The sequence below is a fragment of the Bemisia tabaci genome, chromosome 5 (genome assembly GCF_918797505.1).
Source record: "Bemisia tabaci chromosome 5, PGI_BMITA_v3".
Taxonomy (NCBI): Eukaryota; Metazoa; Arthropoda; class Insecta; order Hemiptera; family Aleyrodidae; genus Bemisia; species Bemisia tabaci.
Window position 1 is genome coordinate 20,528,546 of NC_092797.1, and position 15,730 is coordinate 20,544,275.

General features: G+C 38.3%; 1 protein-coding gene across 4 annotated transcripts in view; it reads left to right on the forward strand.

Annotated features, from left to right (window-relative positions):
- LOC109036614 (prostaglandin reductase 1) overlaps window positions 1-15,730 on the forward strand; it is a 62,078-nt gene that overhangs the window by 34,904 nt on the left and 11,444 nt on the right. For all 4 annotated transcript variants that reach the window (XM_019050951.2, XM_019050950.2, XM_019050952.2 and 1 more), the window contains 4 exons: window positions 3,433-3,615; window positions 4,229-4,347; window positions 6,613-6,767; window positions 7,198-7,309. In XM_019050951.2, coding sequence (XP_018906496.2) covers window positions 3,433-3,615; window positions 4,229-4,347; window positions 6,613-6,767; window positions 7,198-7,309 — 569 coding nt within the window. The remainder of the gene's footprint in view (window positions 1-3,432; window positions 3,616-4,228; window positions 4,348-6,612; window positions 6,768-7,197; window positions 7,310-15,730) is intronic.

Sequence of the window (15,730 nt, forward strand, 5' to 3'; positions counted from 1 at the left end):
TGGGAGAGCTGCCGGGTGTGATTTTCCAGAATCAGGTTTTGCCCATCCCATAAATTTAGATCAAAATCTCATGCATGGATGGCTGCCAAAAAATTACAATTTCTGATAGAACAGCTGCGCCGGAGATTTCAAATTGGTCTGCAATTTAAACTCTAATTTAATCATTTTGAATGCATAATCAAAACCACTTTCATAAAAAAATTTGAAGAAATTTTTGATGGTATGAATAAAATCGTTTCCGCCTACTATAATCATCTCAAGTACATTCCCTCTGTCCTCTCATAACTATTAATTTAACTTGTGGGTTTCTTTCATTTCTTTTTGAGTTATACGTTTTTTGTACCAACTACCAGGAAATTCAAATAATTTGAATCTACATTTTGACGGTTTACAGCAACTGTTAATACGTTGTTACAAGATCTGCTTGCGAACCGCATGTTTTAAATGCAAAATTGTGGTACTCGTAACGATACTCCTACACTCATTCTAAGACTGATTCAATTTTGGAGTGGAGTTTTGTTTGTTGCACCTTATTGAAAGTATCAAATTAAAATATCCGACCAGACATCATGGTTCCACTTATAATTTTTACAAAGATTTCGTCCATTGAAAGCGTTCATAAATTACGTAACGCACTTTTCCGGCATTTTTAGCCTCCCCCCCCCCAGGGGCGGACTGGCCATGGGGGCGGAGAGGCGATCGCCCCCTAACAATTTCCGCGGAGGTCCCGAAGGGCCCCCCGCGGCAAATTTTTTTCGAGACATCGTTTTTTTCCCGTAATGTTGTAATTTTCTAATCCTTTTCAATCACTAAAAGGCCCCGAATTCCTTGAAAATTCGTCTCTGAGAGACATGGAAGGTCGCCAAAAGCATTTGTGATGAAGGGACCCCCGATGAATCCTGAGAATGGGTTATTTTGAAGTTCAAGTACTGTAGAATCCAACTCAAATAATGCCTACGTGTTTAAAAAGTGTGAAATTTTCAAAATTTACCGGGGAGGGCCCCCGGACCTTCTTAGAGAGGCCCCCAAACGACAGGAGGGGCCCTTACATTTAGGTTTCCTCCTAACTTTTCGACTACCAGTCCGCCCCTGTGTGCCGCTACTGCAGTTTTGACCGTTAAGGCCGTAGTTTAAGGGTGCTAAAGCCAGGATTGTATTTCGCAAACAGATAATTTTTGCAGAATAATTAAAAATTAAGAAGCAGGAGTAATTTGAACTAAATAGTAAACGGACCTCAAATCTACAGTATAATGCAAAACAATTTGGAAAATCTCGTCTTGTAAATACAGAAGATTCGAAAACGCCTTCAATTGAAGCGTGATACGTCACGCGTTCCGGAGAGTTCAAATAGTCGTATCCCTGCGCCTTAGCAACGCGATGGAAGCTTAATGTTGAAGTAGCGTCTTGTTTGGTTTTTCGGCTTTCCTATGCCGCTACTGCAGTTTCGACCGTTAAGGCCGGAGTTTAAGGGCGCTAAAGCCAGGATTGTGTTACTCAAACAGATAATTTTTGCATTATCATTAAAAATTAAGAAGCAGGAATAATTAAACTAAATAACAAAAGGATCTCAAATCTACAAAAAAATGCAAAAAATTAACGTAGTTAAAGGGCGCTAAAGCCAGGGTTGTATTTCGCAAAAAGATAATTTTTGCAGAATAATTAGAAATTAAGAAGCTGGAGTAGTTTAATTAAATAATGAAAAGAACTCAAATCACAAATAAAACGCAAAACAATTTGGAAAATCTCGTCATGTAAATACAAAATATTCGAAAAACGCCTTCAATTGAGGCGTGATACCTCACGCGTTCTGGAGAGTTCAAATAGTTGTATCCCTGCGCCTTAGCGACGCGATGGAAGCTTAATGTTGAAGTAGCGTCTTGTTTGGTTTTTCGGCTTTCCTATGCCGCTACTGCAGTTTCGACCGTTAAGGCCGGAGTTTGAAGGCGGTAAAGCCAGGGTTGTATTTCGCCAATGGATAGTGTTTGCAGAATAATTAAAAATTAAGAAGCAGGAATAATTTAACTAAATAATAAAAGGATCTCAAATCGACAATATAATGCAAACAAAGTTGGAAAGTCTCGTCAAGTAAATACAGAAGATTCGAAAACGCCTTCAATTGAGGCGTGATACCTCACGCGTTCCGGAGAGTTCAAATAGTTGTATCCCTGCGCCTTAGCAAGGCGATGGAAGTTTAATATTGAAGTAGCGTCCCCGCTTAGTTTTCCGGCTTTCTTGTGCCACTCCCCCCTCTTGTAACGCTTTTGTAATGTAGGTCACTACTTTTCACACGCCAAAAATAAAAATGGCGTAAAGCTCTCTCGGACTCCTCAGTCAGCCTTCCTACCTAAGTGCGTTACGTAATTTATGAGAGGCCCATTTTGAAATGGTGACACAATGCATAGCCTAATTTATTAAGTTAGCATGTACCTGTACTGCCGTGCTAGGGAAAAATGCCGTATGAACATTCGAGAGTTCCTAAATTTCATTTGATAAAACACGACTATCCGCGGTAAACTTATGAATATTTTCCTTCCAATTTCTCTGATAATTTTGTTCGCAATTCCACCCAAAGTTCCTGAAAATTTCCGGGAAAAATATTCATAAATTTCCTAAAAAACAAACATTTTAGTGAAGGAAATTTGGCAACTCTCGAATGTTCGTTTTTCCTTAGCACGGCAGTGTACGTACGGGCTCCTCTTCTTCAATCCCGTTCATCAGTGCTGAATTAATGTACTGATGCATAGACCTAGCTTAGTCCAGCTTAGTCCATGCATTACTTATAAAACCAAGATAGAAAAACAAATGAAACGCATCACTCAATAGATGACGTCATCCATCATGCAGCTCCAATAGCCGTAGTGATATTAGACGTAGAAACTTGACGTTTAGACGGATTGGGATTTCGGATTTTCAGCAATAAGGACCTCAATATTTCAGGATCCCTTTATATACAACATGTACCATTTATTCCCCTATCCAGACTGATCCTCTTATGCATGAGCAGGAAATATCGATTATTTGTATCATTTGGTCATGGTGTATCTGCTTTGATACACTGGAAAAAAACACATTGGATCTAGAGTCCAGACTCTTAAAAACATCGACAAGAAAAATTACTCTTGATTCAATCAGAATCTAGCTTAAATCAAGAGCCAAGCCTCTTAATTTAAGCGGATTTCGTTTTGATTCAAGCAAAAATCCGATTGAATCAAGAGTATTTTTTCTTGTCAATGTTTTCAAGAGTCTGGACTCTAGATCCAATGGTTTTTTTTTCCAGTGTACGATGTTAGCCTGGCAGGCTTATCGTAAGCTAGGTAAGGTATAAAAACAACTTCCAGCACGGCCGCGGCCTATAGGCTCCAGGGCCCCATTAAAATCGCTCGCGCATAGCCCATGCAAGTACTAAGCAGTCTTTGTATTTGTTAATTTCAGAGTTGTAGAAAGTAAAAACGAAAGGTTCAAAGTAGGGCAACTAGTTCTCGGATACTTCGGCTGGCAAACGCATACAGTCTGGAATCCTAGTGAAATGTCATCAGCTCTAGGAAATCCATATGTCTTACCCGATTTCGGCGATCTACCACCTTCGCTTGGACTAGGCATTGTTGGTATGCCCGGGTGAGTAATTTTTCACATTCCAGTCACCGACCCGTAAAAATAACACCACCTTCATGGCCCAGGAAATCTCACACTACGTAACAACAGTAAACGTCGGATATGAGCACTACTGAATATACTGCAAGAATTAAATATATTGCAGTATTCCATGTACTTTATGGATATGTGGCTTCGCTACGCGAAGCATTTGTTTACTTTTTTTCATCAAATCTTGCCCAAGATGATACCCAACTTTTTTTCAGTACTTATAAGACAATATACACAATATTAACAAAATGGCAATGAGCTGATCACCCACCTAATTATCAGTGAGGATATAACATGTGAGATTCCTTGTTGCATTACTCCTTATAATAACGGCCGAATATACAATTAAATATGACGCAGACTGAAAAGTATCAAAGTATGCCCGTTTATTGATATTGATTTCGTTAATCAGCCCAAATATGTATTTTTCTAAGGCACTCTATCAATTTTAAACTGAAACCTGTAGGAATATTTGTTGGAAGGTGCCCCCAAATCAGTTTACAAAAGGACAAACCTCACGGTCTTTTAAAATTTTAATGCACTGATGCATACTCTGATTAATGTAATTCTTTTTTCTTTTTGACAGTTTAACAGCATATTTTGGACTTTTAGAATTATGTGATCCCAAGCCAAAGGAAGTGGTAGTTGTCAACAGCGCTGCTGGAGCCGTAGGAAGCTGCGTCGGGCAAATAGCAAAAAACAAAGGTGTGCCCTATTTCTCTCAAATCTCTCTAGTTTTTCTCTGAATCGGACATTTTTAGAATGTCTCATTCCAAACACTATATTTCGCGAAGGTTCGAGAACAAAGCTAATGAACGCCACGAACGTTACACTACTCGTTAACTTTGAACCCCCCCCCCCCCCCCAAGTATAATACTGTAAAACAGAACTCTCCGCGATGCCTGTTTTAGATATGCAAAGCTTGCAATACTCAAAATCTGAGCTCAGAGTTAAAAACTAGCCTGAAAGGATATATCATACGTCATAATTGCACCAAGGGAAATGTAAAACGTATGAATTCTCATTTCGTGAGCTCAACATGGGTGGTCCCTTTGTTTACCCAAGAAAGTAGGTCAGGATAGGAAGAAAAAGAAAGCAATGGAAGAAAAACTGTAGGCGCCAGGCGCTATCAGCTGATTCTGAGAATAGGCGGCGGCGCGGCGTGCTTCAAAGAATCTTACTTCGCCAGTCGCTAGACTGCGTGGCGACGGCGACGAGGCCGGCTGAACAGGGGGGAGGGGGGAGGAGAACTGGGTTTAGTTCGAAACTGAGCCGCCAGGTTGCGCGCGTGCCTTCAAATGTTTTCATACCATCCTCGTAATAACATGCAACGGAAATATCATTTTGATGCTATAAGCTTGCATTTTTTGGGCCATGATATTGCCATATTTTTGCATCATTTGGTCTGTAGACGATGATTTTAAACGATCAAAAATATAAGTTTTGTGTGTGGGGAAAGGTAGGCAATTTTCAATAATAAAAAAAAAAAAAAAAAAAAAAAAAAAAAAAAAAAAAGTAAATCAATTTTATCGCAAAAAACCAATGGGAGGAGCCCATTCAATTTGTGAATACCCAACATGTACAACATTCCGATACAATAGCAATAATTGTATTATAATTTGCAATTAAGAACCATAAATTTTAGCTCAATTTAGAAACAACGTATGTACCATTAAACATCCTATGCACATGTGTGTTTTCATTGATGTGCCAGAAAATGTAGTTTCTAATTACAAAATGTAGTCCAATTGTATCACCACGCGCTTGCAATTTATTGCAGCCTATTCTTCTTGGGCATTAGATTTGTGAGCTTGTAGCAACTGATCCCTTTTATCTCTAAGAGTGTAAACAAGTATCTTGGTGTCTACAATAATATTGACTTTCCATCGTGCAGATGAGATGATGCTGGCAGGGATCTCATGAGGCTTTAACGAAAGGATAGGACGAACACCTAACTGAAGAATTTCTCTAGGAAAACGTTGCCAGTTCATTAAGTGCCCTAAATGAAGAAGGGAAACAAATCTTATACAAATTCTCATGTGGAAATAAAAAGGTTTTTGAAGACTTTAACGAAAGGGTAGAAAGAACTCCGCCGCGCCGTTTTAAAGAACTTTTCACAAGGAATGCTGTAGAGTTCATAAAGTGTCCCTTTCTACTCAGTCGCGCGAGAAAATTAAAACTCAAGTTGTTATTGCCAATTTTAATATTTATTTTCTGGTAAAAATCATCAAGCCGTCTCGACTGAGATTCCTCACTATCAGATTGTAGTTTGAGGAAGGCACCGCATGTCAAAAAAGCCTGAGAACTGACAACTGAGTTGCGGTAATGGACACAATAAATCTTCGCTGAAATTTTGTCGTCATAAACACCCAGTGATTGTGAGTTTACGCATCAGTCATCGTCTTGGAGGTCGTGGATGCGTTTGAAAGACCTGCTGGTGATGTCGCTAATAAGGTTGCTCCAACGTCATTGAGATAGTGAGGTCCAGTGGTGTGGCTTACTTTGCGATTTATCGATTGATCTGCCAATTAAACCTATGAAAAAGGATCGATAAACAGCTAGGGTGTTGCAACGAACACCTTAATAATCGATTTTTTACCATAGCTTCGAATTGAGAAATATCGGAAATCGATCATTCACGCTTCGCCAATGATGAGGTCTCTAATTTTCTGTAGCAGTCTGTGAAGTTCCAAAGATGGCAATGAATTCTTCTCGATAGTGGGAATATTTAAATTCTGAAATCAGTCTTGCTGAGAACTTTGATCTCACTGAAACCAATTTGATGTCATGAGGACGTCTAGCTGGCCCTCCCCCCCCCCCCCCCCCGATGAAGTAGGAGGATAGCCTTATGAGAATTGTTTGATCCAATTTTCTTGGGGCATGAGATTAGGCATGCACTGAATAATGACACTGTATCATATGGCCAGGTTCCTGTAAAAAAATTAACATACTGTCTTATTCTTCCCACAGGGTGCTTCGTCATAGGGTTTGCAGGGTCAGACAAAAAAGTCAAATGGTTGAAAGAAACTTTGAAATTCGATGCTGCCTTCAACTACAAAACGAAAGATGTTTCTGAAGCGTTAAAAGAAGCTGCGCCAGGAGGTGTCGATGTTTACTTTGATAATGTAAGTATAATACAATGAAATCCCCGTTACGTCATTTTTATAATATGAATAAATAAACAAACTACGATCATTAAACCGCAACAAATGTTTCCTTTGACTTTCTTTGTATCGAGACACAAATCTTGAAAACTGAAAACTAGTTCATCAATTCTGAAAATCTACATCCTGGTGTCAGTTTGTTCTTATTTGATTTAATTGCATTTTAAGCTAATTTATCACGAGCTATGTGATTAAAAGGGGTTCAAATATTATGATTTTTAGTCGGTTACAATGTTATGATCTATTTTAGGTATGAATTTTTAAATCCATTTTTCTAAACCTCTGGTTCAATTTTTTCTTATTTTACTACAAAAGAAATTATGTTTGCAGGAGTTTTCGTTTAGCTCTTCCGTAACATTTGTACTTAACTGCGAACGTCATACTTTTTCAGGTCGGTGGAGAATTCAGTAGTTCCGTACTTTATCAAATGAAAGATTTTGGCAGAGTAGCTGTATGCGGTTCAATATCATCTTATAACGCTGACCATAAACATTTACCAAAAGGTAAGCCCAACCTCTTGCAACTACAGGGAAATAATAGCTTCATCCCTCTTTTCCCCAACTTATCTCTTCATATTTAAGTAGGAAGCTATCAATGCTAGCGTTTAAAACGTCTCTTTCAGGTATTCCTTGTAGTCATTCAAGATGATCTCTATAAACTATCGGTTTTAGCACACATCACTGAAAAATTAAAATTATCAACAAAATTTTCAAAAGCATCATTTGGAAGACTTTTACTTACAGTGCTTTTTATATCTACGATACCCATGTCTGTCTGTAAATCATGTTGGCTGGTTGCCATCAAACGTTTTGAAGGCGCGACCATGATGTAAGGATACCGTGCCAAAGAGCGTGAGGCACCAAGGTGGTTCCGGAGATTGAAGCATTGGACAAGCGAGAGTGCCTGCATTTTCGTAGCATGCAATTTACGCTACAGAACTGTATGCCGCAAAACCCTAGGAGCTGTATATATCATATCATCTTTAGGTGTTATGCGATGACTGTGAGGATATAGGATTCCTTCAAACCAGTTGTCAATGATTTTAACCTGAACTGTTTCCAACGGTGAAAATGACCTCGGTTGTTCATGTGTATCATCGATTAAATTCAACAATCAGTTAAGAACTATAGTTCTAATTTCCGTTCGATGTTGCGTTCGCTAACACTTTTTCGATGGGTTCAAACTTCGGAATAACACGGATGCTGCTTACTTCGATGAATAATTACACAGTAAAACTTCTTGGATTCAAAGATTACATGTCCAGACTCAGTGACAACATTTTACCTGATTGCTAATATCAACACTTCCCCATCTTCGCTTGAATTAACTAAAAAAATAATTTTTGGCTTTGTTTTCCCCGCAAAATTGTGTGAACCCAGCACAAATTTACCGCCTTGTTAAAGAATTACCAATGACACCTATCTCGATTTTCAAACTGTGGGTATCAAATCTCATGTCATTTGAAAGAAAACGAAAGGAATATTCTGGAGATGTGATTAAACCATGCAAACGAGTTACGTGGTTTGGCAGTTTCACCGTCGAAATGCTAAAAATACTAACTGACATCCGCAACAAAATATCAGGTCGGCGACATAATCGATTTTGATCAGATCGAATTGATGCTATGAATTCAAGAATACAAGTTAATTTACTTACAAGTGAATATACATGTCGCAGGCAAATAGTAGGTAAAATCAGGCATTTTGCTAAATGCCTAGGCAAATAGTAAAATATGCTAACTTAGATTGAAAGTCTGATTCTTTTCTTAATTTTAGACAAAGTAATTAATCGCTCCTGTAAGAATAAATTCTCAGTAAAAATTTGCATCACACAATAGCATTTTAAAAAAATTCTAGCTCCCGAACAGGCACTTATCTTGAAATTTTCAGCATGTCATAAAATACAGAATTTTTAGTATTTCAACATTTAAAAATATGAGAAGCGGCTGAAGAAGAAGAGCCGAAAAGAGTTCGTAGGTTTGATGAGTTATTTTTCCAAAAGTAGTTAAAACTTGTGAAGCTCTTCGCCATTGATTCACAAAATGTTGCAGGCCGTCAAAATTTAACTATCTGTTTAGGCATTTGACAAAATGCCTGATTTCACTATTTGCCTGCGACATACATATGACTACGTAAATTTACAGAAGTACAACATGTAGGTGTACAAAATCCAGCATAGTGAAGAAGAGGGCGGTAGCAGCCCCTTGCTGTCATTCTTCAATGATGCGTCCAATTTTTAATTTAATTGGGCAACCATGGGCAGGTTACGAGCGCTCTCGGGCAACGTGATACAGCAGAAATACGATGCAGTTTCTCTCACAGAGAGAAGAGCCCCGCCTCTGAAGCCTTTTAGAGCCCATTAGAAAAAAATATTTAGGAATCATAAACTAGGAAGGAACCGACCATAATAGTATCGCCCGGAGCCCACGATGAAAGGCGCAGCGGAAAAATGTTACTCATTATTCCCTTGTTAAAAATCTATAATAATATATATTAGTTATGCCAGGATTAGTAGTTGGCACTTCTGCCGGTAGATGCCGAGTCTGTGATACTCGGTAACAATGGTTTCAAACATCACGTACAAGCCGAACTTGACGCGGGCTGATTGTTTGAATTTTCTTTGCCGTTACAGAAGTTTTGCCGAAGACGAAAGGATAAAAACGGAATGAAAACCGGATGATAGCCGTTAGTGCTGCCGCGTTAAGGAAAAACGCCGTATGAGCATTAGAGGGTTGCCAAATTTCATCTCAGAAAATAGTCATTTTAAAAGAAAATAATGAATATTTTTCCTTGAAATTTCGGACTATTTAGATCAAATTACGGCCGAAATTATCTAGTAAAATCGGAAGAAAAATATTCATTCATGAATATACCCAAAACTTTGTTATTTGTCGAAGGAAATATGGCAACGCCTGAGGGCTCATACGGCGTTTTTTCTTGGCACGGCAGAGCGGCTCTTTGAAGCACGCGATTTGTCTGACTGGTGCGAAATTTAGGGATTTTTTTTTTTTTTTTTTTTTTTTTTTTTTTTTTTTTTTTTACTAAGCGAGCACGCGAATCATACTGAAGATGCGCGCTCATCGGCAAATGTTATCACGTGCTGCTTTTAACAAATCTGGATAGAAACTTTGACCTGTATATTTGCTTCCAAATAGTTTGAATATCTCGAGGTATCGCGTGAGCAATTTATACTCTGTGGTTCATTCTTCCACTTAAAATCTGACTAAAAAGTGCTACTGAACTGAAGAACGTTGAGGAAATCGGAATGCCCGCACTCCTCTCTATTTTTCCATCGATTTTTCTCTCTTCCGCCCTTTTTCCTCCTCTTCTCTCACTCCTTTTCCCCCTTCCTCTGTTCGATTGATCTCTGTTTAAGGTTACAAAATAGTGACACGTGGGCAAATTATACCAAAATTTTGTTTCCTCTCATGAAAGTAGACTAAAAAATGATTTTGCATTTTTTCACAGCAAAAAATTTAAAAAAAAATGTTAGGTTTCATTCCTCTCCCCTCGCCTTCTATCTACTTCTGGTCTGATGTGACTTAGGTGATTAAGTTGACATGACTGAGGTGTTTAAGTAATGTCTAAGAAATGTGATGGAGCGGTTATAAAATTAGCTCCCCCAACCCCAATCTCTTTCCTTCCTTAAAAAAGTGATAAAAACGACGTGTGCCTTTTTGCAAATTGCGTGTCGATCAAGGCACCATCAATTTCTCAACGGTCGTTACCACCAATCCCAGCAATGTGCCCAGTGTGATGTCAACATTACTGCATAAATTCTTTCCGCCGAATTGAGTTGCCTAAACATCTAAAACTTGCGGGTTTTCTTTTAGCTTTCGCAACTGTAATGAAGAAAATTTATCTCATGTAGTCTTCAAAACGAGGGTGCCGAACTTAATTTGGATCATTGATCAGGCATCAGGAAGGACCGTGTCACTGAATCCCCCGTGTACACATGCTTGCTTAATCCACCGGAAAATTATGATAGATATTTAGGGCTCGCAAAAAACCGGTGCGCGGAAACTGTATCCTGGTCTTCAAGGAAGTTTCCGGCTTACGCAATGCGGTGAGAGACCCGGACTCCCCATTCTACTCGATATATTGTTGCCAGATAGTGCTAAGAAATCAGCACTTTTCCCATTTAAACCCATATAAAATAAACACATTTTATTGCCTAACCTGGTAACCTTGACTCGAAACCCCCCTTCGCCTCGCAGCGAGCGTCAACGGAAGGCGCGATGTTCCCGTCACTTTCTTCTGACCAGATCCGGCTTAGGCTTCACTGATCACGCCAGGGTTGTCTTTTCCCGGGAAATTAGTTAATTAAATAAATTAATTTCCCAGCACTGCATACCGACACGAAAAAAAAAAATGAAATTAATTGCAGCTTTGTCGCAACTTGCCAAATGACAGTGGTGGGGCAAAGGAAAAATGGTGCTCAGCGTGGAAGAATGTTCTAAGTACAGTCTCCGACTGTGTTCCAGTACGGAATGGACTGTTGGGGGAAAATCGTCTTCTAAGAGTATCCTGGCTTCGAGAATCTTGCAAAAAATAAGTGATATTTTCACTGAATGATTACTTGGTTGAGTTTTTGCGAGAAACTACCGAGGAATGAAGAAAAATGAACGGTAGGTGGTTACCTTAAACCGGCAGTATTTGATTGTGGACCGAGTATTTGCTAACTGCACAGTGAATATTGCTAGTTTTACAGGGAAATCAATTTGAATAAAAACTAATTTGATTCTAAATTGTTTTATTAACTTCAAAAACTCTAAACTTATAGCAATTTTTTCTTCCTTTTTGATTGAGATTTCTTAGTATATCGATTGAATGGGAGAGACTGATTATATTATTTTGGTGTCTTAACGAAATTAATCGTAGAAAAAATCTGTAAATTAATTTGATGTTGAAGAAATTTTCAGTTCGTTGAAAACTCATGTGCCACGGCCGGTCCGATTTTCAGCAATCTTCGTTTCGTAGTTAACCATAATATGTATTGGATTCAGCAAAAGTTCAACAAACATTTAATCGAAGTCAATGACCCGTGACCGGAAGTTTTATAATGTAGATGGTATGTTTTTTTATACTCTGGGGCTCTCGATTTATATACTTCTCTCGAACTCTGAATATATTTCCCGCGTTAATCGGTAGATAAGGAACTCGCCGTCAAACGGCTTCACATTTTTTTCGCGTTTTTTTCCATCTTTTTTTCGCAACTCTCACGAAGCCATTACTAACTTCGATAAGAGTTTTTTCTTTCTAATAAAGTATTCTGAAAGAAAACCGCTTTAGCTTTTTAGTGTGGTTGCTCATATTTTAAATCCAACCCAATGTGATTTTTGCTTTTCTTTTATCTTGAAAATGCATTTTTCTGGAAATTTCGCAACTTTTATACGTATACACATATTGCTTTATTGAATTGCGCGCAGTCTATTTTATTCTCGCTATCGCCGGGTCAGCACCTGAGAAAAACGAGTTCCGCGTGGAGTGTTATATTTTTAATTAATTCAATCTTTTCACATTCAGGCTTTGGCAACAACTTCATTCATCCACAAATAATATTTTACATATAGTGCAGTATATGCAATAGAGTGTTGCTGGCTTTCAGTGGTCCGTCAGTTGTAGTGCCTATATCGGAAGTGATACCTCCTCCGAGGTCTAAAAAATAAGTATAAAAAAATGAAAAAAATCTCACAAAAAACAAATAAAAACAAATGAAAGTGTTAAGACAAATAAAAATGGGTTGTGCAGAATTCTTGATTGCGCGAATGAATTCATCATTTATTACAATGTCCAAAAATTCTAGTACATTTTGCAATGACGTATCATTCTCTTCAATTTCCCTCAAAGAAGAACATTTTAAGAAAAGTCATATTATCTGGAATCAGGTACTTTTATAGCCATAGTGAAACATTTTCGTTCAAGAGCGTGTCCGTGCATCGGAAGATAGTACAGTAGTAAATGCGTGTAGGACAAGGCATGAATGAAGAGAGAAAAAAAGTAGGTACGAAGACTTCACACGATTCTTGTGACAATCTAACGGTAAGAGTCGCATTACAAGTGGAACGGAAGTCGCGTATTATGTACAAGCGCGCGTCAACGTTAACTATGAAATACATTTTCACTCGAAAGTCTAGTCTTCGTGTTGACTATCTTTACCTCCGAGTCGTAACTCTATCACTTCATGCTGACTTCACGCAGAAAAAAATACGCGGACAAGTGTGTTAATTCTTGTTACAGAAAAAAATAATATTTGACACGGATTTTTAATGGATTTTTTGGCTAAATAGCTTCAGTAGTCGTCAGTATGTAATATCAATGGCTAGGATATATGATACCATCCGAAATTCAACTATTTTTTTTTCATAAAAACGCAATCAATAATTTCTGAGCCAGGGCTATCAAAATACATCGAGGAGTATTGCATTCCGCGTGTTTTATTATCGACTACTTTTATTACCGAGCGTTTAAGTCTTTTTCGGTGGCGGCGTTTGTGTCTTGCTTTGGAGTGTTGAAGTCATTTTAGTAGTATATATGTCCTCACTTTGCACAATCTTAGCGACATTGGAATTCTCTTGGTTCATTTTTTGCAAAATGCAATCCAACTGACTTCATAGCTCTTCGCTATTTTCCTCGACATTTTTTTTTCTTGGAATCGTGAGAAACTAATGAAAGAAATCGAGCAAGAAAATTGTTTATCTATTTCTCAGGGTTTCCTTTAATTTTTTTAGGAAGGAATTGCGCTTCCTTCCCAGTTTCAATTTTCCATGTGTTTCATCTTCATTGATATTTTGATAACCGTCAACAAATAGGCCACCGTAACTATTTTTACGACACTCAAAGTAACAATTCGAAGATGGGTCATTACAGGAAAATATAATCCGACAGCTTGACGGGTTTTCCTCAATCACGGCAAGGCGCCGACGTGAAGTGTCGACGAGGAATCGGACGGCAAAATGGAAAGAAAGACGAGAAATGTCGGGTGTCCATGCTTAATGGGATGATTACCGTTATAAAACATGATCTCACGAAAAAAGTGGCACCCTCTGCGCTGATTTAAAGCCTCATTAATGACGGAAAACTGCATTGCCACAGCGGAGCAAAATTGCCAGGTTTCAACCTCAGCCCATTTCTGCCGTGCTAAGAAAGAACGCCGTATAAACATTCGATAGTTGTCAAATTTTCCCAGATAGAACATATATTTTTGGGGGAAGTTATTCATGTTTTTCCTTGAACTTTTCAGACATTTTAGATGAAATTTCGAATGAAATTGTCTGAAACATCGGAGGAAAAAATATGTTCACGATTTTCTGGGGCTATCCGTTTTTTAATGGAGGAAATATGGCAACGCCTGAAGGCTCATACGGCGTTTTTCCTCAGCTTGGTAGATGTATGCCTTGCCACGATCCCTTCATAAGAAAAACCCTGATGGGTTCGATCGGACTGAATGGCCAAGTTCAAGTGAACGTATTTAAATCAAAAGGAACCATATAATTTGTATACCTATTAGTCCTATCACGCATGTATTTTTGTGAATCTTAGGGCCTACATGGGTCAGAATAGATATAGTTTCTTTTAGTTTGAAAGCGTCCTATCAATCTCATGAAAAAGGGATATCTACCGCATCTATACCAAAATTTTTGAAATCCTCAATAATAAACTGAAATATATCACAAAATAGTATTACCAAACGTTTAATTCTCATGCAAATATACGCAGGGATAGGAGAGTTCGTTATTATGCGTAGGACACGCTACGAAGGAGGAGAGTATTTGTCATTTGCAGTATAGCGTTACGTAAGAATTCAAATTTGATGGAATTCCGTAATTTATGAAGTAGGAACATTTTTTCGACGGTACCTATATAAAGAAGTTAATATTGGTCTGCGTTGATCAAATAAAGGTCAATTTTCGTCTTTGTTCCTTATGAACCGATTTTAAATTTGTTTTCATGGTATCATTCAGGGACACTGGAGAAAAAAACACATTGGATCTATTGAAAACATTGACAAGAAAAAGGGCTCTTGATTCAATCAGATTTAAGCTGAAATCAAAAGGAAATCCGCTCAAATTAAGAGGCTTGGTTCTGAGTATTTTTTCTTGTCGATGTTTTTAAGAGTCTGGACTCTAGATCCAATATTTTTTTTTTTTTCCAGTGGATTTCCACGTATAATTTTCCTCAGCGGAACTTGATCAGATAATTTTCGCGGTCGTGATATGGCAGCCGCGTGGATAAGGACGGCAAAGCGCATGCGCAGAGAGCGTGAAGTCGGCCGTTACCTGAAATTGGGAGACGATGAGTTAGCTATTGCTGCGCGCGGACACAAGAGCGCCTTCGGATGTTTAGAAGCAGAGCAGAAGCCGTTGCGAACATGAACGCAATCGTGCTCCTATTGTCGCCATCGGAAAATGACGGACAGCGTCACTTCGCTCGCTACTCACATGACGTTGATGTCAGTTTTTACCGAAATCGATACATTTTTTGAGCCAGCTCGGGCAAAGAGTGGTTCTCGAAAACCTGAAAAGAAGAAGAAGAAGAGTAGTTTGTGATTGGACGCTGGATTGCCTTCTAAATCAGCAAACAACTTTTAGAAACGACCGAAAATGTCTCTACATTGTTTTCAAACCAGTTTGGTTTTTTTGTTTTTGTTTTTTTTTCTTTCTTTTTTTCATAGACTTCTGAACGATGAGCGTTAAAGCGATTGCTAAAGTTGGAAAATTCGTACTTCCATCGCAGCTTCATCAACCTCCGCTCTTGTTTTATTCTATCGAATGAAAACTAACCAACAATTTATCGTGCGCTGTGAATTTTCTTTGCTCATTCACTGACGAAAAAAATTTTGAGGCAACCCTAATGCTGATTTTCATTAACGCCTAAAATTTGCCCTAAAAAAGAGATGAACTGAAGCTTTTTGAAACTTTTCTT